The sequence below is a fragment of the Lathamus discolor genome, chromosome 13 (genome assembly GCF_037157495.1).
Source record: "Lathamus discolor isolate bLatDis1 chromosome 13, bLatDis1.hap1, whole genome shotgun sequence".
NCBI classification, from domain to species: domain Eukaryota; kingdom Metazoa; phylum Chordata; class Aves; order Psittaciformes; family Psittacidae; genus Lathamus; species Lathamus discolor.
This window is the reverse complement of record NC_088896.1, coordinates 813,333-837,238: the sequence shown is the minus strand read 5'-3', so window position 1 is coordinate 837,238 and position 23,906 is coordinate 813,333. Positions and strand designations below refer to the sequence as shown.

General features: G+C 46.7%; 1 protein-coding gene across 4 annotated transcripts in view; it reads right to left on the bottom strand.

Moving 5' to 3' along the window:
- STX8 (syntaxin 8) overlaps positions 1-23,906 on the bottom strand; it is a 122,148-nt gene that overhangs the window by 54,099 nt on the left and 44,143 nt on the right. For all 4 annotated transcript variants that reach the window (XR_010615818.1, XM_065693880.1, XM_065693881.1 and 1 more), the window contains exon 7: positions 6,850-6,951. Coding sequence is in view for 3 of the 4 variants with exons in the window: in XM_065693880.1 (XP_065549952.1) it covers positions 6,850-6,951 (102 nt within the window). In the remaining variant the exon portion in view is untranslated. The remainder of the gene's footprint in view (positions 1-6,849; positions 6,952-23,906) is intronic.

Genomic DNA, 23,906 nt, shown 5'->3' with positions numbered 1-23,906 from the left:
AAACGGAGGAAGATGGAAATCCAATGGGATGAAAGAGGAAGCCACGTATCTCAGACAAACAATAGCTTTCACTGTGAGGTGGACAGAAAATCAGCTCAGGTGGAAAATGTTCAAGAGTGAGAAAGGTCCAAGCAAACAGCTCAGAACAAAACTGACTGAGGCACCAACATGGTGCAACTGAAATCTTTCCAGCATCCAGAGAAGTGCCAGAGCCACAGCCAAGCCATCACAAGGAGGTTCCAGTGGTGCTGGGTCAGTTCTCATGCTTAAAAAACCAAAATGCTTATATAGTAAGATGTGTAAAAACAGCCTTTATCAAAAACCAGAGACATTTACTTAGGAGATTAAATATGTAAAGACGCTTGTTCAGCCCCACAGAACAAAAGCTGGGAGGCAACACCAAATGATCTCCTAGACACACATATTTGGGGGAGTGAAATAAAAGAGGGGAAAGATCTATTCAAGACCCCAGAACAAGGGCTGCACTTGGGCAACATGAAGTACCCCTGACAAGTCCAGGCTGGAATAAGTTTATGACCATTGCAGTCTTCTAATGGGAGTAATGGGGGGGAAAAAACAAGCTTGTTCTCAGAAATTTATCTTGAAGGGATCCTATGACCCAGAAGGCTCTTCCCATACTTTCCAGCCAAACACACACAGAGCTGACACCACCAGTCAGCACCATGCTCCTCACCTGGAAGAAAATACATAAAGCCACTCCAAACCACTTTTTAAAACACCAGAACTGTTCATGACAACTTAGGTCCACTCCCTTCCGTCAGCTGAATCCATTTCAACATCTCAACGTGAGCAATTTTAAGCCAAATACTTAACCTGTGAATACAGCAAGGAGGAGGCACTGGGGGAGCGAGGACCAAGCTGCAGGGCATCTGCCACCAGCAAAGGCATCATCTCACACCATTGGGTGACCGTATTTCTGTGTATCTGCAGAATCGGAACGCACACATTGGGTTGTCTCTTCACCCTGTTAGTCATCCCATGAGCTCCCCACCTGCTTCTCAGGGACTCAGAGCTAATGAAGCCAAGGAAAAGTGTTTCATATTACGGGGAAACAAGATGGCAAGACAAGAAACGAACCAGAAGTCTTAAATGAGCAATGAGCTGAAGTTACTGGACCCGTTCATTTAAAAGTTGTTCCATTAACATAATTAATGAAGCCACATTTCCCCCTATGTCCCTAACCTAATCTGCTTTGAGGCTTCTCTGGTGTCTAATGAGACTTGAGCTGATCCTGCCTTCCCCCCTGAACAGGGCCCTTAATTGGGTCTCTCTAATGAGGACAGATGCCCATGGAAGTTTGCAGTAACTCCTTATCTTTGCGACCTCTATCTCCAACTAATCTCAGCTTCAATTAGACAGCGGGTTCAGAAGTCAGTAGAGCAAGGTGGGAGGAAGAGCACGGCCGCACGCACACAATGGGGCTGCAAACCCATCAGTTCCTCCCCAAACCAGACTCACCTCCAGCAGAACTCTGCTTCCCCCGGTGAATCGAACCCATGCCCTCACGGTGAAGGAAAATGAGTTGTATGAGGGGAAGATAATACTGCAGGGAGCTCAGACGAGAACTACAGCACAAGGGATGAGGATGCACAGGGTAGCAAGACTAGTGGAAAGTAGAATCATAGAATGGTTTGGGATAATGGGCAAGGAAGGGACCTTAAAGCTCACCCAGCTCCAATCCCCTGCCACGGGCAGGGACCCTTTCCACTGGAGCAGCTTGCTCCAAGCCCCTGTGTCCAACCTGGCCTTGAGCACTGCCAGGGATGGGGCAGCCACAGCTTCTCTGGGCACCCTGTGCCAGCGCCTCAGCACCCTCACAGGGAAGAACTTCTGCCTAAGAGCTCAACTCAATCTCCCCTCTGTAGCATTTCTTTCAGATCCTGCAGCGAGATCTGTTGGCCTCCTGGCATTCCCTGGCAGGCTGGCAGCAAGCGAGTGCTGCAGAAGAAGGGAATGAGGAGATAGAAAAGCCCAGATGAAATTCTGTCTTCTGTTCAGCCCCCTCAGCCACCTCCCTGGGCTGCTTTGCTCTGGGGATGATGGAAACATCAGTGTGTTTAAGACAGGCACAATCCACCAGAGACAAACCCAATTTAACCAACAGATTCATTGTTCTTCTGTTAAAGTTTCTTTTCAAAGCTTCCTCACAGGGTAACAGCTCAGAACAAGCTTTTCAATGTGTAACTGCTCAGAATGGAAGAAAGTAAAGGAAGGGAAAAATGAATTATAAATCAGGAAAATGTGTAACTTGCCAGGCCAAGAGAACTCATCCCATAGAAGCAGAGACAGGTGACTCAGAGCCAGTGCAGTTGTGAGAGCAACACTGGGGAGGAAGATCGGTGTAACTGCTCCGAGAGTCAGATTGCAGGAAAAGTTGATTTAATGGCACGTTGCACCAGCTTCTCCACTGAGAACAAACCAAACGGATGGGGACTTGCTCATCTAAGCACACAGCAAGCGTCAGAGGAACAAACCTAAGTAACTGCCACCTGTAATTTATGAACCAAATTACATCCATGGCAAAAACCCTGTAACTCAGAATAGAGTGATTGTAGAATCTGGCAGAAGAAGGTCTCAGCCTGCATGAAGCATTCTTTTCTAGAGGAAACCTTATATAATCCAGCTACTCTGCTCAAAATCAAATTAAATCTTCCTAAAAACCCTACTAAAGGCTTGGCAAAGCTTTGTCTTTAATCCAGGCATTTGGCGATTTGCTAAGATTAAAAAAACCCTACCTGGTACCAACCAACTTTACTCAGTATCTCCCAAAAACTGTATCAGAAGGCAAAGGGGAGATGAGTGCATCTAACCTGGGGCTGGGGAAGGTGATTAGATTGCAATGCCATCTTGTGGAATAGGAGAAAAAGAAAGAAACAAACTTGCTCAGGCACCACTCTGCAAGCGCTCATTTCCCAGGACACAGGTACTGGCCCTGCAGTAGGTTGCTTCTTATTTTCCTCATTTATCTGGAAGGTTAGAGGGATCCATGCAGTGATAACTGCAAAGACATGGTCTGCTTCCCTCACACTGCTTGGAAGGAGATGGGTAAGTCAGAAATAAGAGTTTGCTCTTTTTCACTTGTTTTTATTATGACAGTCATAATCTTCTGTCTTGCTGCCCCAGGACACCAGCCTCTCTCCTCAACTATGGGAGAGTCACCTAAAGGAGTGACTTGGGTAGACCCACAGCAGAGAGTTGGAACTTTAGGTGATGATGATCTTTAGGGTCCCTTCCAACCCAAACTATTCCATGATTCTATGGCTCTGTGATCAGGAGTAGGACAACTCTGATTCCCAAGATCACCTCCCAGAGCCATGGTTCACAAATCAGGTTTAGCAGGACCTGAAGAACACTTCTGTTCTTGGCTGCAGCTGCTTCCACATATGTCACATCTGGGAATCAGGCTCCCAGCTGTGTCCTCTGTTACTAAAATCCCTGCATCTGATTTAGACACAAACACTTCAGGATGCTCTTATCATAACCAAAGCCTAGTTTAACCATCCTCTCTGCAGGGAGCTGACTACCTATGTCTTTAGGTAAAAAATTAAAAATACAATCTAAAAAACTCAAGGATGGGGGACAGTTACCAAAAAGCACCATCCAGATAAGCCAGGATGTAGCTGTGGACAACAACAGACTTCCTCCTCTGGGATGAAGCCAATTGCAGGGAGAAAGAACCATAGACTTTTGGCAGACTCCTCAATGTTTCTCTTGTAGTGAGGGGCCTAGAACTGAACAAAGGATTCAAGGTGCAGCCTCACCAGTGCTCAGTACAGGCGAACTAACACTGCCCTGGCCCTGCTGCCTCACTGGTGCTGATACAGGTCAGGATGCTGGGGGCTTCCTGGCTGCCTGGGCACAAGCTCCATCAATCAACACCCCCAGTTCCTTTTCCACCAAGCAGCTTTCCAGCCACTCTTCCCTAACCCAGGAGCATTGCATGGGATCATTGTGACCCAAGTGCAGGTCCTGGCACTGAGCCTTGCTGAACCTCAGACAATTGGCCTCAGCCTATTTCTGAAGTCTGAAAAATACATACACCCAACATCCCCCCTAAATGTCCAGCATATGCGGAAAAGAAATAAAACAATGCCAAACAGCACGCAAACATTTGCCTGCAAATGACCAATTATTTTCAACAATAATTTCATAAATGCAGCGGATTTGAGCATATCCCATGATTATTCTTCTGCTGTAATTACTGGGAGTTGCCACTGACCCCAGTCTGGGGCTGCCTGGGGCCACCAAGTGAGATGGGCTCCAACTGGGGCAGCCTTCACTGGGCAGAAGCAAGGGGTGGGATTGTCAACAGCTCAAATCAGCAAGAGAAATAAGCCTTGAGAATAAGCTGCAAATGGAACAAACCACCTCAAACAATCTGAATGCTTCTGCCAGGACTGAGGAGGGCCAGAGGTGCGGGCGCTGCACTGTGCAACGTCTTGCATCAAGTGATGCCTATGCTGAGCAGGTAGCACCAGGCTGGACAGCTGCAATATAAATCACACCAGTCTCTGGAAACAACCTCCAAAGCTTGAAATAATGTTTGCATGAGAGCAAGATGTTGAAACATTGATTGAAATTGGGTTTCATCAGCAATATTTTGATTTTATTATTATACTGGCTGCTAACAAAGACACACCCATCAATGCATTGCATTCTTCCTTGTAAAAGGGTGATTATTCCACTATTCAAGCCAGGCTGCCCCGCTTGTATCCACAGCCAGTGGCTCCAGTACAGGCATTCACCATTAAAATAAAAAGACATTTTGATTTCAAAATTGAGGCAAAAACACGGAAACAGGCACATGCTGGAATAGTGCAGAGACCAGGTCCAAGCAAATATCTGCATCCTGGGGAAGGAAAGGGTGGGCAAGGGGGGAGACTAAGCATTTCACTGCAGTTTAAATCCAAAGGAGCATGCCCAAGCCAAAGAGTTACTAAAGATTTTATTGATTTAAATTCCATGTTGGGTGAGGGGGAGGGAATTACCTAGCAGGTGCCAGTTTTCCCACTGTTTGGCTTTGCTCAAGGAATAATTGTACATACACAGAGGGTTTTTCTGATCTTAATATACAAGTTAACTGTCAGCGCCAGGGATAAGGGTGGAAAAGGGACGGGAAGAATGCCACTAAAGCCTGTGTCTTCCCGCTTTATTGTTCTTAACCTCATGCTCAGAATACAGCTGCTAACTGAGGCAATATAGTGTTTACACATGCCCAAATTGTTATGCAAACACAGGAAGACCTATTGGAGCAGAGGGAACCGGCACCGAGTGCAGCGCTTCTCACCACCCCTTGCAGAAAAAATGTTTTTCAATGTGGAAAGGGTGAGAGAGGTCACCCCCAAGGAATCCAGCCAGGATCCTCCCAGTCTTCGCCTCTCCCATCCTCCTCCTCCTCTCAAATTCCCCAGCAGCCAGCATGGGCTTCAGAGTTAAAGAAACAGGCTCATTATCCAGCAACACTGTCATTGTCTGGGGGCTGCATTTGCATGAAGAACCTAAAAACAGGCTAGAAATACCTAAGGAGGGAGAAGCTGTCCTGTATGAAATGGGATTCACTTTGTGCTTCTCTGTACTCATGCAGAAAACAAAAGCACAGGAACTAAGGGGAGACTCCAAAGGCCCACAGGGGCACTCTGCAGCATTCAGGTGCAAGTGGTTTTAGATTAAATTCATCTTGCATCAACATTCAAGATCTAAAATTCAAAATTCGGTCATGAACTCTGCAGCCACAACTTCAATTCTATCTGTAGTTGCTGCAGGAGGCATTGGAGACAAACACCTCTGGGAAGTCGACTTCATCCTCTAGAAGAAGTCACAGATTTTCATCAACCTTTATCATCCAAGCTTTCAAAAAGTTACCACTGATGAAGAACTAAATAAATCCCTGAAATACACTGTTACTGCCTGGAACATGTCTCACTGCCAGCCAGAGCTCAGTAGCTTTTTGCTGCTGGACCATCACACTACAGAATTAAAGCTCCCCACCAGTCCAAAACAGACACGCGATCAAGTCAGCTCTCAACTTTCTCTCTCCTAAACTACATGAACCAAATTTCATGAACTTCTGGCCAGAAGTCAAATTTCTACAGAGCATAAATTACCCTTGTTAGCAGTTTGAGCCTTCTAGTATGGCAAAAATGAGGCACAGACACAGAACCAGACACGCAGTAAGACACAAGTGTCTCACTACCACCACCTTCCCACAGACTTCACTCCTCAGTCAGTCATCCTCCCAACATCAAGATGTTTTCTGCCATCACCCACAGTCATTGCTGTCAACCCCCCAGCTCTCCATCCCACAGAGGAAACCTGCATTCACTCGCCTGAGAGGAACACCCTCTCTTTGGCTGTATGGAACAGGGCAACAATTTAGCTTGACCAGCTTGCACACAGAGTCATCAGCTCCGATTTCATGTCTGGCAGGCTCTGAATGCCTCTTGGTTGAGAACACATTCCTGCAGGACACCACCAGAACTGTCCCTGTGGCATCACTCCCCACTATGACCAGTTTCCGAGAGCTGGTAGCTAGCAAGTTTTGTTAAAGTTCATTAACATGTACTGCTCTCATTTCATACAGTTCTACAATTTCCAATCAGAATATTGTGCAATGCTGGTGTCAAATGGCTTAAGAAAATTAACTGTATCAACATGCAACAAACGCAGTGAGTCAAACCTACAGTATCAGCTGTTTGGAGATACAGGTTCTTCTCACACTTTGAAGAAGCTGCCCTTGGGGGAAACACCTTGCACACAGCCTTTGAGTGCTAAAGCTACATTCCCATCATTTAAAAACAGGGCAGTATTTGTGCTCAAGCCATTTCTTACCACAGGACGTTGATTTCTTGTCCACCATCTTCACGTGCCGCGTCTGGGTGCGAAGCTTGTCATCTGTGTTTTCCACCAGGTTAGTGAGGTCATCGATGATCTCTGGGGAAAGAGAAACACAAGCATTAACCTCTGAGCCCCGCAGCATCACTGCTCAACAAGCACGCTCCTGCTGGAGGCTCCAAAATGGAAACCAGCTGCATCCTTCTGTCCTCCAGTATGCCAGACCAGTGCTCTACATGTGCTGCAAGGTCCAAATCCTGGGAAATACTATGCAAGAGGCCTCAACTTCAGACTCAGTGCGCTCCTCTACTGCAAGAACAGAGGTAAAATATATAGCCTGAAACAGCAGCATCAGTCTAGGTACCCACAAAAGCAAACATTAACCAAAGTAAGAGAATTAGTGCATATGCATATGGAAGTCTGTAATATAAGTCCCTGAAGCAGAGCAACTCAGTGCTTGGCCATTTCATAGTCAATAAAACAAGTCCAGAATCACCACCTCCATAAATACTTTTAAGCGCATTTGGTGCAGTCTCAACCAAGCAACCACAGAGGGTGCCCCATCCCTGGCAGTGCTCAAGGCCAGGCTGGACAGGGCATGGAGCAAGCTGCTCTAGTGGAAGGTGTCCCTGCCCGTGGCAGGGAGTTGGAACTAGATGAGCTTTAAGGTCCCTTCCAACCCAAACCAGTCTGAGAGTCTGTAATACAAAGCCCTACCTTGGCTCCATTACTAAGCTGTACAGATGGCAGTTCTGCCTGCAACCCAGATGATCTTCTGTGAAAAGGAAAGGGAGCAAAATTTCTCCTACATCTATTTTTAACAGAGAAAGGAAAATTTTAAGCTAACCTCAGCCTCATGCAACTGCTGACTTTAATTTTGCCCTGGAAATCAAAGCAAGTAAAAGGCTTGTGCCATGAGTGGTTGGTGGGTTGGGGTTTTTAACACTGAAAATTAGAAGCCACATTAAGGTACCAAATTTCTTTCTTGCTGACTGTTACGCTCTAATTTTCTTGCAATCCACAGCCAGGGCTTCTTGCTGAGTGCATGAACACATCACCTTTGAGCTGCCTTCTACTCTGCAGATAGGAATGGCTTCTTTCGTGCATGACAAATCAGGAGGACAGCGGCCAAAACCGGAATGCTACCACAAGGCACCTTGCTCTGGTTAGACTTCTAGCACTTTCCCCACTACTGATCACTGCCTTAGTAAATCTAATTTGTCTTTTGGGACCAGGCTGTGGACAGCAGCCATGCCACCCCAGCACACTCCTCACTGCATCCCTGTGCAGCAGCACTGCTGGAGCATCCAGGTTTAATGCACTGTAAACAAATGCAGAAGTTAGAGCACAGTGTTCAGTGAGCAAGATACACTATTTTTGTGTTCATTTTTATGCATCATAACCCTGTCTCCATGCTGATTAAGGTTAAAGAAAAGAAGTTCTATCAACAGGATAGGGCCCTTATTAATTAACCTTTTGTGTATTCCTTCAGACAAGAAACTTCTCAAGTATCTCTTCTAGGAACAAGAGGATGACACAAAACCTGACGCTCCTTGGACTTCCAAAACTTCCCTGTGACAGCAGAAGAAAACCTTGGGCTTGCAAAGGTAGTGCCAATAGGTGCCATTAGGGTTCTTGCAGCTTCTGAGGAGCACCTGTACATCTCAGCTGGCCATTGCCTTTACACCAGCACTTGAAAGGGGACGGTTTCCTCCACAACCTCCCTGCCCGCAGCAGAAGGTGTTAGCTGTTGGAAGATGTGTTAGCTGGGCAGGGTGCTTGCGTCCTCAAACCTTACCAAGTGCCAAGCACTGTGGCTAGATACAGAGATAAAATCAGTTTGATCGTAGGTACAGATAACAATCCCCAAATATCAAGTAATCAGAAGTTCTGAAGGCACAAAGGGAATTTTTAATCTCCCAGAGAGTTGGGAGACTGAAGCATCACCCTTCTAATGCATGCATTTTAAGGCCACCTCACAAGCACTCTGTCATCTCCAGCGAATCCCTATGTAAGACTGCATCAGCATCTACAAAACCTTGTACTTTGAAAATACAAGAAAGATCTTTCTTAAAATACAAGCTCCTCATCCATGTCCCACAGCCTAAACCATCACGTATTCACATGAAGGGAGGGCAGTGGGCAACCATCAGCTGCTTCTCTGCATGTGCAGCCTCCATTTTATCCTGTGGATCTAAACCGCTCAGCACTCCTGTGGTTAGGCAGCATCACCCCATCAAAGCTGCTCTATTCCAGACAAAACCCTCTGGATTTGCGAAGTTGCTTGTATCAAGATGCTACTGTTCATCCTACACCAGAACACATTTTCCCAAGTGATGGCAGGTGCTGTATTTGAACTGCAGGATTTGCTCAGTCCATAGCTCAGATATTAACCCTCCTCCGCCTCCCACCCAACTTTCCCAGGTCTAACATCTGCAAAGCCAACAACGTTTTGGGGAAGCTTTATCGGCCTGTGTGACTCAGCACACAGGAAAGGCAGCAGAGAGCTGCTGCAAGGGCAGGCGGGCGGGCTCAGGAGTGTTTCTGAATTAAAGAAATGTGCCGAAAGTTCCCATCGTCGTCAAGGACAAAGTGATAAGGATGCTTGGGAAACAAGAGACTTTCCTTTGCCAACATTGACCGGACCCTCCTTGAAAAACATCCTGCTGAACATGCTGCAGCTGAATGAGAACACATGCGAGGAGGAAAATTTTCTGTCATCATTTCAAAGCCCAAGGCAATGCAATTTGGATTATGTCAAGAGCCTCTCCTTTCCCATCCCCCTGTCACATTGCCCTGTCACACCAACCAGCAGGAGCTGTTTCTGAGCCAGAGAATTGGACAGTGCAGCCTGGGAGAAGCAGGACAAGGGGGAATGGCTTGAACCTGCCCGAGGGGAGACTGAGCTGAGCTCTTAGGCAGAAGCTCTTCCCTGTGAGGGTGCTGAGGCGCTGGCACAGGGTGCCCAGAGAAGCTGTGGCTGCCCCATCCCTGGCAGTGCTCAAGGCCAGGTTGGACACAGGGGCTCGGAGCAAGCTGCTCCGGTGGAAGGTGTCCCTGCCCATGGCAGGGGCTGGAACTGGATGAGCTTTAAGGACCCTCCCCACCTACACCACTGTAGGATTCTATGATCTATAGATCTATTGCTACAGTCAGGTTTCAGGGGAGCAGGCCACTTCACCAAGCATGTAGCCCAAAGCTCAGCAAGCAACCGGTTCTTTAGTGCAATGTGTAGGACCAGAAGTGTTGGGGTGCTCAGGAGGTCTGAGCAGGGTCTTCTCCTTCGCAGCTGCGCTGGGGCTGGCACGGGGAGAAAGCACAGGGAGGTTCTCACCTATCACCAGTCAAGTCAGAAGTCCGTTCAAGCAGGTTCCCCAGGCCAGAATGCCCTTGCTACCACCAACACCCTGCACAGGAACACCCATCCACCCCTCTACCCTCACCAACATTCTGTTGTGGTTAGAAGCAGCTCTTCACCTTCATGTTACAGAATTTCTCCCCGCTCTAAGGCAAAGGAATCACAATGGAAACGCATGCTGTATGGGGCAGGGCTGAAAACTAGTCATGAACCTCTAATGGCAGAACTGCTTCCAAAGAAAACTAACTCCTCAGCTAAGAAGGTCTTCAGAGTGCTGACGATCCAATGGCAGCTCTCAGTGGGTTTCAAAGACCACAAAAACTTCCAGCAGATGACCCGCCTGCAACCCCCTTTGCATTCAAGCTGGCAGTTTCTATCACCTCCCATTTTCCTGGCTATACATGGAATGATTTCAACTAAATAAGCCTGGAAACAGGAAAGGAGTGATGACCCCAGGATGCGAGGAAGCAGACAGGAGAAGCTGGCTAATGGCTGAAGGGCTGCAGTGACCTTTCAAAGGATATTTCTGGAACACTGCACTGCAAACCACATTTAAACTTGTAACACACATTTAGCCGAGGTCTTCCATCAGTGAAGCAGGATCTTGCGGCAGAAGATAAAACCTACTGCACAACCCTGGTATTAACGTATGAGTAATTTAAGCCCAGCTGAAATGGGAGAAGCTTGAGAGCAGCCCTGAGGAGAAGGGCTTGGGGATACTGGTGGATGAGAGACTGGACATGAGTGGGCAATGTGCACTTGCAGCCCAGAGGCCAATCCTATCTTGGGCTGCATCCAGAGGGCCAGCAGGTCAAGGGAGCTGATTCTGCCCCTTTACTCTGCTGTGGTGAGCCCCAGCTGGAGTCTGCATCCAGCTCTCAAGTCAGCCCTCTCCCACTCCAACATCAATCCTACTTCCTGGGGAGAACAGAGGGATTTACTGCAGAGAGCGTGAGCAAAGGGAGGAAAAGCTCCTTCTGCTTATTAAAAAAAAAAAAAAAAAAGTTAAAAAAAATTGTGGGCTTGTTTAATATTTTGCATTAAACTCAAAACCTCTTTTTGCCCACAAACCAAATAGAAACCCCGTTTAATCTGACCTGAAGCTGTTGCTGCATCAGCTGTCACAGCCAAAGAATTAAAGTTTCCAAGCAAAGCATTTACAAACAAGTCTTACTGTTTCGCTTCTCTGGTCATAGCAAGTTGATGCCCCATAAATGCCTATGGCCAACTTTTAAAGACTCAGGAATCCACTGGCTGACCCACATCAGCACAAGACCACTCAGAGATGTAAGCATGTCAATGTTAAATATTTCTTTTCAAAGCTTTATTGAAAATGAAAAGTGAAGCGACTGCTCTGAACCCTGGATCATAAGCACTTACCATAAGCTCTACTTGCTTGGCTTCACCATCTCAAATGATACAACAAAGATGATCTTTACAGTATCTCTGAATTAAAGGGTCACGTTGTAAGTCACACTAGCATCATGTCTTGCTGCTACCAAATCCTGCGCATGTGTGTGTCCCCAGAAGGACTGTGCTAAAAGTGACTACCGAAAGGTAAAATCCTTCCCTGAAATTGCAGTGCGACAGCCACCCGGTAGCAGCAGTACAGGTGTATAAATGGACATCTTTAAGATCACATCTGATAGTAGCTAGAAAAATAAAGATTTATGCAAAGGACACCAATAGAGGACAGGTGATATAAAACTGAGCAGAAGAAATTACATACAATCCTAGGAATTTATCAGAAAAAACTCTAATTCTTCATATCCTTTTTCCTTTGAAGACTTTGATTCTGCCATGAAAATCAGAAGCCTTTTGGTGTAATTCCTAAAAGCACTGATGCCTTCTGTAGAAACCTGGCTCTGCTTCTCTCCAGACACAGCATGGATAATCTCGGAGCCTCCCATGAGATGGGAATCCCACCCGTTAGAGCCGTAAGTCATCTCGCCGGGAAACAGGCACACATCATGTTACAGCCAGTCTGCTGCGCTAAGGGCTTGTGCAGGGTGGGAAAGCAAACCCTGAGCTGACCCCAAGCCAGGGGCTGGAGCAGAGTCTGCTGGGTCCAAATGGCTCCTTTTGCTCTTCTCCTCTACTTCTCCTCAAACACGCTGCAAGCTCCAGGCACAGGATTTGCCCGCAGCACCACACAAGACCACAGGTCCTCCACCACGAGCACATCTGCCTTTCCCATATTCCCAACTTCTCTGTTGACATTTCTAACAACGCTTCCTATGGGTTTGAAATAGGGCTTCTCTGGCAGCCCCATCTTCTCTGTCAACTCAGCCATCAAGTCTTTGTACAGCTGGTCAGAAGTTTTCCAAGGGAACAGTCTCCACTGGAAAACTGTTTGACAGATGATAAAAACAGCACATCCCCAAGCGCTCGGCATGCCTGGACCTTCAGCGTTTCACCTCCTTGATGACGCCCCTTACGCTGAAACCCATCCCTGACTGCCTTGAAGTGAATAGCCAGCTTGCTGCTTGCAAATGAAATTCTCAGTTTTGAAAACAAAATGAAAAGCCCAAACGTCTACAGAGAGCAAAAGCCCCTTTTCCAGCCCATCCAGCCACTCCATCCTCCCTCTCTTTCCAAACTTGGTGCCAAGACCCTGCCAATGCCCAGCCAGCCCCACGATGCTCCAGCAATGCTCTATGCAGAGGAGCATGTCAACTGCTAGGTCATGAGATCATACCAAACACATAGAATCAATATTGCATCTTTCTCTGCAGAGACTGAACAGCAGCAAGCTCCACCAGAGCTCCAGCACACACATTAACACTGCAGTTTAATCACAAAAGGAGTAACAGAGAATCCCAGACTGGTTTGGGTTGGAAGGGACCTTAAAGCTCATCCAGTTCCAACCCCTGCCACGGGCAGGGACACCTTCCACTAGATCATCTGAAATAACAAGGCATGACGTGAAGCACAGTACATGGACATGGAGCAGATGACCCTATCTAATTGCTATGAATGCTCATCACCAGTGCATCATGAACTAACAAACCAAACCTCAGAACCCTCTTTGCTGTTTCTCGCATTAAGGAGCTCATGAGAGAGAAAGGCAACTCATTATGGAGACCAGGGAGCAGTCTGCTGAGGGAGGGAAAGCCAGGCAGTGGCAGAGCCGGGCAATTGCGAGGAACACCATGGTTTATCTTGCAGGAACCCATGTGGGTTTTTTCCTACTCTGTCTCCACTCAGGAGCAGGAAAATGATGTGGCTGCCTTTCCATCCCATCTCTCCTTGTTTCTGCCCATGCTCCACACAGCTGCACCACCTACCTGAAGGTGTAGGATTTCTTGTTTTTAAAATCATTCTCCTTGACTCATGGGGACCTTGGGAAGGAGGAACATCTCTTCCCATGAAGTAGAATAGGCTCCTGCTCAGCCAGAGTTTCGCTTTCATACAGGTTTTTACACTAACTGATTTGTTTTCTTTAAAACACATAAAAAGCCACATTTGGTTTTGGCAACTTTGTCTTTGAGTTGCACTTGTTCTGTCTGTGGAGTAAGCAAGCCAAAAGCCAAGTGAAAGTGGCACATTTCACTTGAGAGAAACAGTCCTGGTGTTGGAAAACAGTGCAGCAGAACAGTGTTGCTAACCAAGCATTTCCTTGGAATTGTTTGGATTTTCCTTGGGTTTAAATCTACAGATCACTCTATAGTACTTATCAATGAATAATGCATCTCCATGGGATACCCACTGTGAGTCATGGAACTGCAGCCAGCCTTAAGGAAAACAGAAAACTAAAATCCCTCATGTTTTACACTACACAAAAATACAACAATAAGGCTGGAGCTTAGTGGAGAAGCCAAGCAGGCCTTCCTTCCCTCTTTCATGTCTCTGGTGCCTCAGGAGAAGAGCTAGATACCAAAGAAATGAATCATATACCGAATGCCAACCTCTATATGTCCAAAACCCATAATTACATGTTAATAAGAAAGCAACCATTGTTGAAAATGCCAGTGGTATGAAATGAAGATTGCAACTAATGTAAGCACCTCGGAAAGCTGAAGAACCTTAGCATGACGTGTCAGCTGTAATGTCAAGGCAGAGTGAAAAGAGAAAAACACAGTAAAAAATACAAAGCCAAGAATCTTAATTTCTCTCCATCACCGCTGGCCGTGCCTGGGTTTTGTAGCCTCTCTCCATGCCACAGGCAGCATGTTAGTGCAGTCCTTGGCTTCTCCTCGCTGTTCAACTCCATGGCAATACTCAAAATCCCTCTGGTTCACATGCCTTCAAATTAAGCTCTGTGCTGCTCAGGCCAGCACGATACCGACACTTTCTGCTGTGATGAGTTGTGCTTTTCAAGTGAAGACCAAGATTCCTCCCTCCACCACCCCAAATTCAACTGATGACACTTAATCTCTTAGGCAGAACTTCATGTAAGTATTAAAACCCCCACAAAATACTAACTTCCCCAAGGGAGCAAACCAGTTTGCTCCTCTGCGTTTCAGCTGTCTCACTCTTTAGCTCTTCTAACGTACGGGGTGCTTGATAGTCCTTGGTGACAGTCAAGTTCAGAAGACCTCTCCTAGCCAGAGAAATTGCTGGGAGCGTGCTTTATGACGTGCCATGTGTACATCAGTCCCAGTGCTACAGAGAGGTAAGAGGGGATCTCACTTCCTGCTGCTTCCCCAGCAGCTCAGCTGGGGTCCAGGCACCATAAAAAGCATTGCACACCCTCCCCTGTTCCTGCACTGCTGGGCGGCAGCTCTGCGGACAAAGACGAGGGCAGCCAGGCTGCAGGATCTCCAGCCAGAGTCGGGCAGGAGCTGGCAGACTTGGTTTGTGTCCAGGAGGGCAGGCAGCAAGGATGGTTATTTTCCTCCACGCAGCTGGTGACCAGCTCCAGCCCACCTCCAGGCTCAGGTTAGCAGCCTGAGGCACTCAATGCATCAGCTCTCCCTGCAGGAGGTCCTTCTCCCAACGTACCCCACGGACTGGAGGCCACGCCAGCTCTTGAGAAGCAGGACTGCTTCTGGTTCTCCTAGTTCTTGACAACAGTGAAGTCTTTCCAGTCTGTGGAAAGACAGAACAAGATGCTCCAGAGTCCTACAACGTCTGCCTGGCCCTTGGGAAGTGAAGAGCGGCCTGAGGACCCAAGGACCAGCCCATGCCTCCAGCGCAACCTTTTCCCACTGGTTCACCAAACCTTCAGCATCCTTAAGGCTAAAACTTGCCAAACAAGAGGAAGTTATTTGTCCGGCTACAGAAAATGTTATTGTCTGCTCTAAGGACTGAGGGGACATATCCAGGACCACCGTTTCCACACACCACCATTCACACCAGAGCCAAGCAGCCCTGCCCATCTGTAGATTGAGATGAGCTCTTAGGCAGAAGCTCTTCCCTGTGAGGGTGCTGAGGCGCTGGCACAGGGTGCCCAGAGAAGCTGTGGCTGCCCCATCCCTGGCAGTGCTCAAGGCCAGGTTGGACACAGGGGCTTGGAGCAAGCTGCTCCAGTGGAAGGGGTCCCTGCCTGTGGCAGGGGTTGGAACTGGATGAATTTAAGGTCCTTTCCAGCCCAAAGCAGCCTGTGACTCTGTAATTCCACGACCTCAAAGCATTTAAGATTATATCTGGGTCGCCCTTTGACACTCCCACATAACACAGAACACTTCATCTGCTCAAAAGGTCTAGAGGCAGCAGATGGTGATTTGAAAATGCAGGGTAGTGACAGAGAACCGTCCCAGGCCATCAGCTGTGGTAGCCCTCGTAGGATCATTCACAGCTAAAGAACAACCCTGAGAAAACAAACAGCGGTATCGAGTCCAGCAAACACAGTTATTAGTTAGAGCTGTTATTTTAAAAGCGCACACTGAGAAATTTTCCCTTTTCCAGCTGCTTATTTTGTTTCATTCGAACAAAACCCATGGACATTAATTTTAGCTGTACTTAATTGAATAATTTCTCTGGGGAATAGTTCAGGGACAGTTTTAAAGCAGCCTGTTTCCAAGAGCCATTACTAATTGGCATATACCACAGCATCAGCGTGCCAACCAAAATAGTAAGCTTTAATGTTACTGGAACTACTCTCAGCCCAGATGTGTTGAGAATTCTCAGTGATATAAGGCAGGCAATAACTATATTCACATGATACAGTATTTTGAGTATCCTTTCCCAGTTACCTGGAAGGAGATAATAGTCTCCTTCACTAGAACTACATGAGTATAAAGCCACATCATTTATTCATCCCCTTTACTCCCAATAAGTGACCTTTCCTTTGATTTACTGTTTAAAGCAAACCTGCAGTTACCTGTTATCAAATGGACCTTAATATAAAAAAAATCCCCTCTCAAAAGAATTATAAAAGGTTGTCTCTAATGCAGTGTTCACTGAAGCCCACACACCCGGTGCACTGCACTCACGGCAGCACACCAAGCCCACAGCACTCCTTGGACCTGCAACCATCGCTTACTTTTATTCAAATCCAAAATCTGAGTGCTCCAGCAACACAGAGAGTTTTAGGCCAGACTGTCAAACCTTCCAGCAAAATCTTCCACTTACGGGGACAATGTAAGTGAACTATTTTTCTAGAGACCTGACTGAGAGAAAGCACGGCAATACTGCTCACAGGTAAAATCATCATGAATTCTGCATCTCTAGAAAAGCCTGGAGGACCAAGAGACTGAAGCCTACTTACATTCATGTAACAAAACCCTGCCAATCAAAACACTTTCCCTGTTATGATTTATTTTATGAAAACTTATAGCAGAAAATGGAAGGACAGGAGCTATTTCAGACCCCACATTTGTTTGGTTTTCCTTTATCCAAAACCTAAGCAGGAATTTAAGATCGTGCCTTCAGAAATTCCTTGTAATATTCACTCCTGCTTTCTTTTGGTCACAGCTTTTTCCCAAGTTTGTACACCATTGCAATACTTTCCCATAGATATCAATAGTTTTAAGTACAAACACACATCAGTTGGCATAATTCCTCTAGGAAAGAAGAAGACCACTTGTCTGCTAAACACTGCAAGGTGAGGTTTCCAGTCTATTTCTCAAAAGAAACCCACCCCCCATAAAAACCCCAACCCCAAAAAGCTTAAGTCATGCACCATGCAGCTGTGGTCATTTTAAGATCTACTTGACCACTACTGTACCACTTTACCACTTTTGTATTTCTTAAAGTGTGGACCCAGCACAATAATGTAACATAATCACAGAATTATAGAATAGTTAGGGTTGGAAAGGACCTTAAAATCATCCAGTTCCAACCCCCTGCCATGGTACTCTTGTGAGTACCAAAGAAGCAGGCCTTAGTCCCATTGAAAAAATAGAGAAATAAAAACCAGTGAGACAGAGCATCTGACCCACCTGGGTCCCAGCACCTCACCCAGATAACCCACCCTTCTGTCAGGTGATAAAAATCAATCCTCATCCATTTTTGCAACCTTGTAAGTAACCATAGTCAATGCATCTATGGGAGGACCCTCCTAAAAGCCAGCACATTGCCTACTAAGGGTTTACTCACAAGAGGTGCTCTCCATAAATCCACCCTTGACTTGCATGCCATCCGTCAGCCCAACAATACATCACGACTGCCGACCCCAGCCGGCCAGCAAGAAGGGGCTGGGAACGTCTCTTTGATGAAGTGGGGCTGTGAAGGATGCCGCAGCACGCTGATGGATAACCCCCGAGCCCGCTCCTTGCTCCGCACAAAGGCCTCGTCACTTGGGAGTCCCCGCAGAAGTTTCCCAAGCACCTTTGAAAGAAACCCCCTCATTTCTCAAAACCTGCCCACGAGACAGCCCCAGCCCCGTGGCAGTTTGAAGCAATGGTTATAAATGGCTGATGTCATCTTGTCCCCAGGAGAAAAATCACCAAATTGTTCAGCCTTGCTGGGAGCGCAGCTGAGTGGAGTCGCCCCGCTCCATGGCGAGCGCCTCCCAGAATTCGTGAGCTGTCTGCAGACTGCATGGCGTGTATAAGCTCATTCCAACTCAAAGAAACCTCAATCCAAGAAGCAGAACCAAACCATCCCCAAAGCATTAACTCAATGCTACTTCTAACCAAAAAGAACATCCCACATTTTTCACATTAAAAAGCTTAAGTTAGTGAAATACTTCACTGCTGCCACAGTCCCCACAACCGAGAATTATTCGACCAGTGGACATTCAGTGCTCTTGGTTTCGAAGCAGCTTAAGGAAGATTGGAAAAAATGACCAGCAGTGTTCTTGCATAGCTGGGGACCAAAAACGTATCACATGGGCTGCAGTCTGAGGAGCTGAAAGGGAATATAGCTCAATATGCTGGTGTGATGCTGACTTCAGTGATTCAAGCTCGAGTGTTCCGCTCCTTCCAGAATTACTCACCTCATGAACGGGCAGAGCCACTCTTAGGTGGTACAGACAGACAGATCAGTGACCTGCCACTCTCCAGGGGGTTTCTCAGGGTGACAACACAGTGGCTCATCCCCCGCCATTAACCTTCCCCCTTCAGATGAAGGTGGGATTTGTTGTTTCTTTCGGGGTTCTAACATTAAAAGGTACATTAGAAATGTGATGAGCGCCCTTCCCCAGACAGACCAACCTAACCCTGTGCTCTGCCTCTGAACAAGCAGCTTTAATGCCACAAGCTCATCACCAGCCAGCTCTGCAGAACCCCAACATCACCCAGCAGCAGATGCAAAACATGGTTTAAAAAAGTTGCACTGGTCAAGTCCTGGCTGCTAATCCCAGGAAGGATTCCACCAGCCTCAGATGGGCCTCGGAGTTCACACAGTATTTGAACAATCTTCATATGCAGCCCTAAGGAAGATGCCCTGCAGCATGCCCGTACCCAAGCAATGATGATCAGCAACAGCACGCTGGGAACACACCGGGGGGGGTCATAGGGCCAGGCAAGGAACGGTTTTCCTCACCAGCTCATCCCTTAGAACCACAGCAGTTGGCAAGAATCCCGATGAAGTTCACCAACACCACATTCAAAATGACCATCTACCTCCACCAACTGCTGAAGGCTCATTTCCACCAGCCCACAAATACTGCCTCTCTTCTCCACTCTATATATCCACAGTTGAACCTCAACTCAGGCCCACCTGAGCATTAAGAGACTTTTTCAATTCTGCTCAAGATATTTAGAGAAGAGGAAACTGCAGAACCATGTATTAGGGAGTTGTCAAGCCTGCAAAACACAACTGCCATTTTAATAAACATTCAGGTTGGTAACAAGCCAACAGAGCATCGCAGTATTCTCCACAAGAGCATCATGCTGTGGACAGCTGCATGGCATTATCCTCTTGGATCACAAATGAGGAGGAAAGCCACTTTAAAATTGGTCTATCAATCATAGGAGGAACCAGAAAACTTGCAAGTGCTTCATGGTTACAGTATTGAAAGCAGCTGATAAAGCTAAGGTCAACCCAGGCATCTGGGACTAATCTCCAGCTGACATACTTCATCAGGCTCTACTGGAATCAATGGTAAATTGACTAAATTAGCAAGAGGAATACATCATCTAACAACGTGCTCAGAGCTGAGCAAATACCCGGAACGAGAGGCCAGGCAGGGAAGGCACTCCTTGATGTCGCTCAAGTCATTTGTGTCCTACCTGCCCAAAGTCTGAAACAGACCAAAACCAGACAAAAAATGTCTCTGGAGTTGATGGGTCAAAAATATTCCAGTCCCAGTCTGCAGTCATGGAAAAAGTTCAGATTACTCAGAGAAGTGGTTAAAACAACAGAAAGGGTGGAAGAAGAACTTCCACAGATAAGACGACCTCAAGTCTATGAGTCCTGGTTAGCTTTAGCTAATGATTTTCTTTCTTCCCACTTCCTTCCACCACAAGTTGTGCCAACTTTCCACATGCCCTCCCATGGATTTTCCACAGATGTGGCTGAACACTTACTGTTTAGCGTGGCTCTGTGCCCGTGGATTTTTGCAGAGCAAGGAAAGGCTTGCAGAGGGAGCTATACAGAGGGAGCCCTTATCCAGCTGCTCCGCTCCTCTATGATTTTCCCCTTTCTCCAGTTCATTTGTTGGAAGGACCAAAAGTGATTAATTGGCAAGAGCTGCACAAAGCCGAGGGTTTAGTGCCACTAAACAACGTGTCTGTAAGACACTTCAGAAGACCGTGGCTAAACACCGGCTTGATCTCGATGCACGAGTTCTGAATTCCAGCGTGACGAACTCCAGTGCAGGAAGGAAACCTTAAGCCTCCACTTTATCAAGCTACACAAATACATGGTTTATCAAACTGAGGAGATTACTGGTGCTTGTTGTGCTTCTCCTGCAACTGTTTGCAGAAGCTGGCTGGCTGATGGCTCCCAAATGTATGGGAACAAGTCAGCACCACCTTACTGCAAGAGCTTGCAGCAAACATTTACTGCAGCCAAACTGCTTTGTTTCCAAAACTAAAAAACAAAACAAAAAGGGAAAGAATGGGAATACACACAGGGCAAAAAATCACCTCCCAGCCCGGTGCGTGCAGGCCCAGAGTAAGGATTTCCAACCACTCAACTTACATCCCACTTTAAAAAATAAAATTAAATCCCCTGGTACTGCAAAGGCACTTTTAGCTCGGGGGGGGGGGGCGCACAGTTTTTTCCTAATTTTTAATTAAGAAAAATGTCAGCCATTTCTGACATTTGTGAAACCCATTTGTTAGCACCCTTGTACTAATCTATTGTTCTACCACATGGTGAAAAGGCAGAGATCTTTCTGACAAGAACAAACACCAACTGAATATACAAAATGTGCCTCTTCTACCTGCAAAATCGTTGGGCTACGGAAGGTCCTAAAGCTGATCAGAAGAGAGCACCAATCACATTATTAATCCCATGTAAAAAGCCACAAGCTTTTTACTTTACGCTGCCAGTTTTAATAAATGATAATGCAAAGCTCTGCTCCATCTCTATCCCATTATATTTCTCAAGACAACTTGAACAAGACTTGCCCTGTAAGATCAGCCCTTTTTAAAACCCAACTCCGAGCCTACCAAGTGAAGACATCTGTAGTACAGGCTCCTAATGTCTGCTCCTTCCATATGGGCAGGAGAGAGCTATAGATGTTTTCATCTTTTCTTTCAAAAGACAATGAACTCTTGCTCCACCATTTCCAACCCAGATAATTCTGAACCCCAAACGGATATTAATTGATAGATGCATTGTACGAATCACCACAAGCACAAAGGATCAGATTCAATTGCCTGGCTGAAGGCATTATGTTTCCCTCTGAAAAAAATGGTTTGTACATGAAACATCGCTATTATGCCCTCTTCCAACTCAGACATGCTTTAGAGAAGCCCTGTTCCGGAGAACAGGCCCTTCACCCTGCAATAGGGAGGATGGTGAAGAGCAGACCTGCTCCCTCCACACACTCTGAAAATAAGGATAATCCTATTTACAGGCCCCCTCCTGAAACTGGGAGGGTCAGTTTGTCAAATCAGCAACCATGAGCTATTATTCTTCCCTGTGAGGGTGCTGAGGCGCTGGCACAGGGTGCCCAGAGAAGCTGTGGCTGCCCCATCCCTGGCAGTGCTCAAGGCCAGGTTGGACACAGGGGCTTGGAGCAAGCTGCTCCAGTGGAAGGGGTCCCTGCCGGTGGCAGGGTTTGGAGCTGGATGAGCTTTAAGGTCCCTTCCAACATAAACCATTCTGTGATTCTATCTTTATACCAAGGAATAGCAGGAAAAGACAGTCATTTCAAAGTGAACACCCAGTTGTCTCCCCTTCACTATACATTTAGCAGAAGCGATACCCCAAACATTCTTTAACCCCAACTAACTGCACCAAGCTACATCATTTGATCATTTGCCATTTTGCAACATCTTATGAAGCATTTGGTAACTGAAAGCCAAGTGGTAGCTGCGGCCCGGCGAAAGGTGACACGTTTCAAGTCTCTGGATTTCCCATCGGCAGCTAACAGCAGTACTTCAGGACTTCAGATGTTGAGTTTGGGGCCTCAATCTTGAATTATTTTTTTTCAAGCCCTCTTAAAACACATTTAATCCCTTGTTTTCTTTCTGAGAAGAAAGGTTTCACATCTGGACTGTCAACCTGCATTCCAGAGCATTAGCCTGGCAAATGAAAGCAGCTGAGCTGTAAATCTCCGAGAAGAGGACTTGTCATGGAAATCGAAACTCAGCATTAACGACGAGACCAGTTCAGCACAAAAGCCAACATGAAAAGCCCAAACAATGCAGGCAGCCCCAAGACACCTTTGGAAATGAATCCTGCTGTCTGACAGAGCAAGTCACCCTCAGCCCATTGCCCAGCCTTGCCTGGCTGGAACCCGCAACAGGCGTGTACAAGCCCACTTGCGAGCAACCATGAGTTACACAGTTGAATTTAGCACCTTCTCCAACAACCAGCCCCCAGTTTCCTGAGCAGGCTGGGATTTGCAGGTAAGTCTCATGAGAGTAATGCTCAGTCGCTGGGAACTCTGAGAGAGCTGAGCTCTGCGCTCCCTTGGACTGCCACTGCTGATGGCTCTCTTCTGGCCCGGCACAGTGGGACACAAGCAGTAAGACAGAAGGTGAGAGAAGCTCCAAAGATTGAAGTACTTCCAGCCAGATTTCAATGGAAATCCAAATGTTGGCAACACAGATACAAAACTGAACCAGCGGCAAAAAGGTGGAGAATGGTAAAACTGATAAAAACAGAAAACCCAACATCTCCCCAGCACCCCAGGACCTTGCTGACGCGTTTCAGCTAACGTAACAAAAGTGCACATGTAACAATTTTTTATCACTGCTCTATGTATTTATTCCAATTTTCAGATGTAAAAGTGAGCTGCTAAAAAGAATGCCATTTTTGCTATTCTTTTTTGGTGGGTTTTTTTTTTCCTTTATAGTGAATGCAGTTTTGGAAACAACTTGAGCTCTTGAGCAGCTTGGAGAAAGAGCTGTCTGATTTACAGAAGACATCTAAGCAACAGTGGTGGGGCCGGTTGACTCTTCTGTCAGCGCTCACTTCACAAAACACTCCACAGTCTAACTCAATTACTTTTTATAGTTTATATTAAAGTACTTTATTAAATCTCTCTTCCTACCAACCACAGAATGCAGAGCTTTGTGTGACAGGCTCTTAAGATCATTCCATTCTTTCAGCTCGGGTTCCCTGACGGTGTCTCTTCTGATTCAGGCAACACCAAGCAGGAGTTCATCTCTTCACCTTTGCTGCTGAACACCACACCCAAGTCCTCTTACTTCTTCCAAACACTGTACAAACTTTCTTTGCAATCAGCTCAAACCAGTTCTTCCATTGAATTAAAAGCATTACCACAATGCTCTGTTGCCACATGAAGTCTGCCAAAAAATACCCTTATCCTGTAACAACCGTAGCTGTAATGAAGCCAGCTTGTTAACTTCTACAGTTACTAGAACTGCATTGAGTCTTTCCTGTCTGGTTCCTAAATGAAAATGAAAACACATACAGTTTTGCTCCAAACTACAATACGTACTATGATACATGTACTGTGATCATAAAATCATAGAATCCCAGACTGGTCTGTGTTTGAAAGGACCTTAAAGCTCCTCCAGCTCCAACCCCTGCCACAGGCAGGGACCCCTTCCACTGGAGCAGCTTGCTCCAAGCCCCTGTGTCCAACCTGGCCTTAAGCACTGCCAGGGATGGGGCAGCCACAGCTTCTCTGGGCACCCTGTGCCAGCGCCTCAGCACCCTCACAGGGAAGAGCTTCTGCCTAAGAGCTCAGCTCAGTCTCCCCTCGGGCAGGTTCAAGCCATTC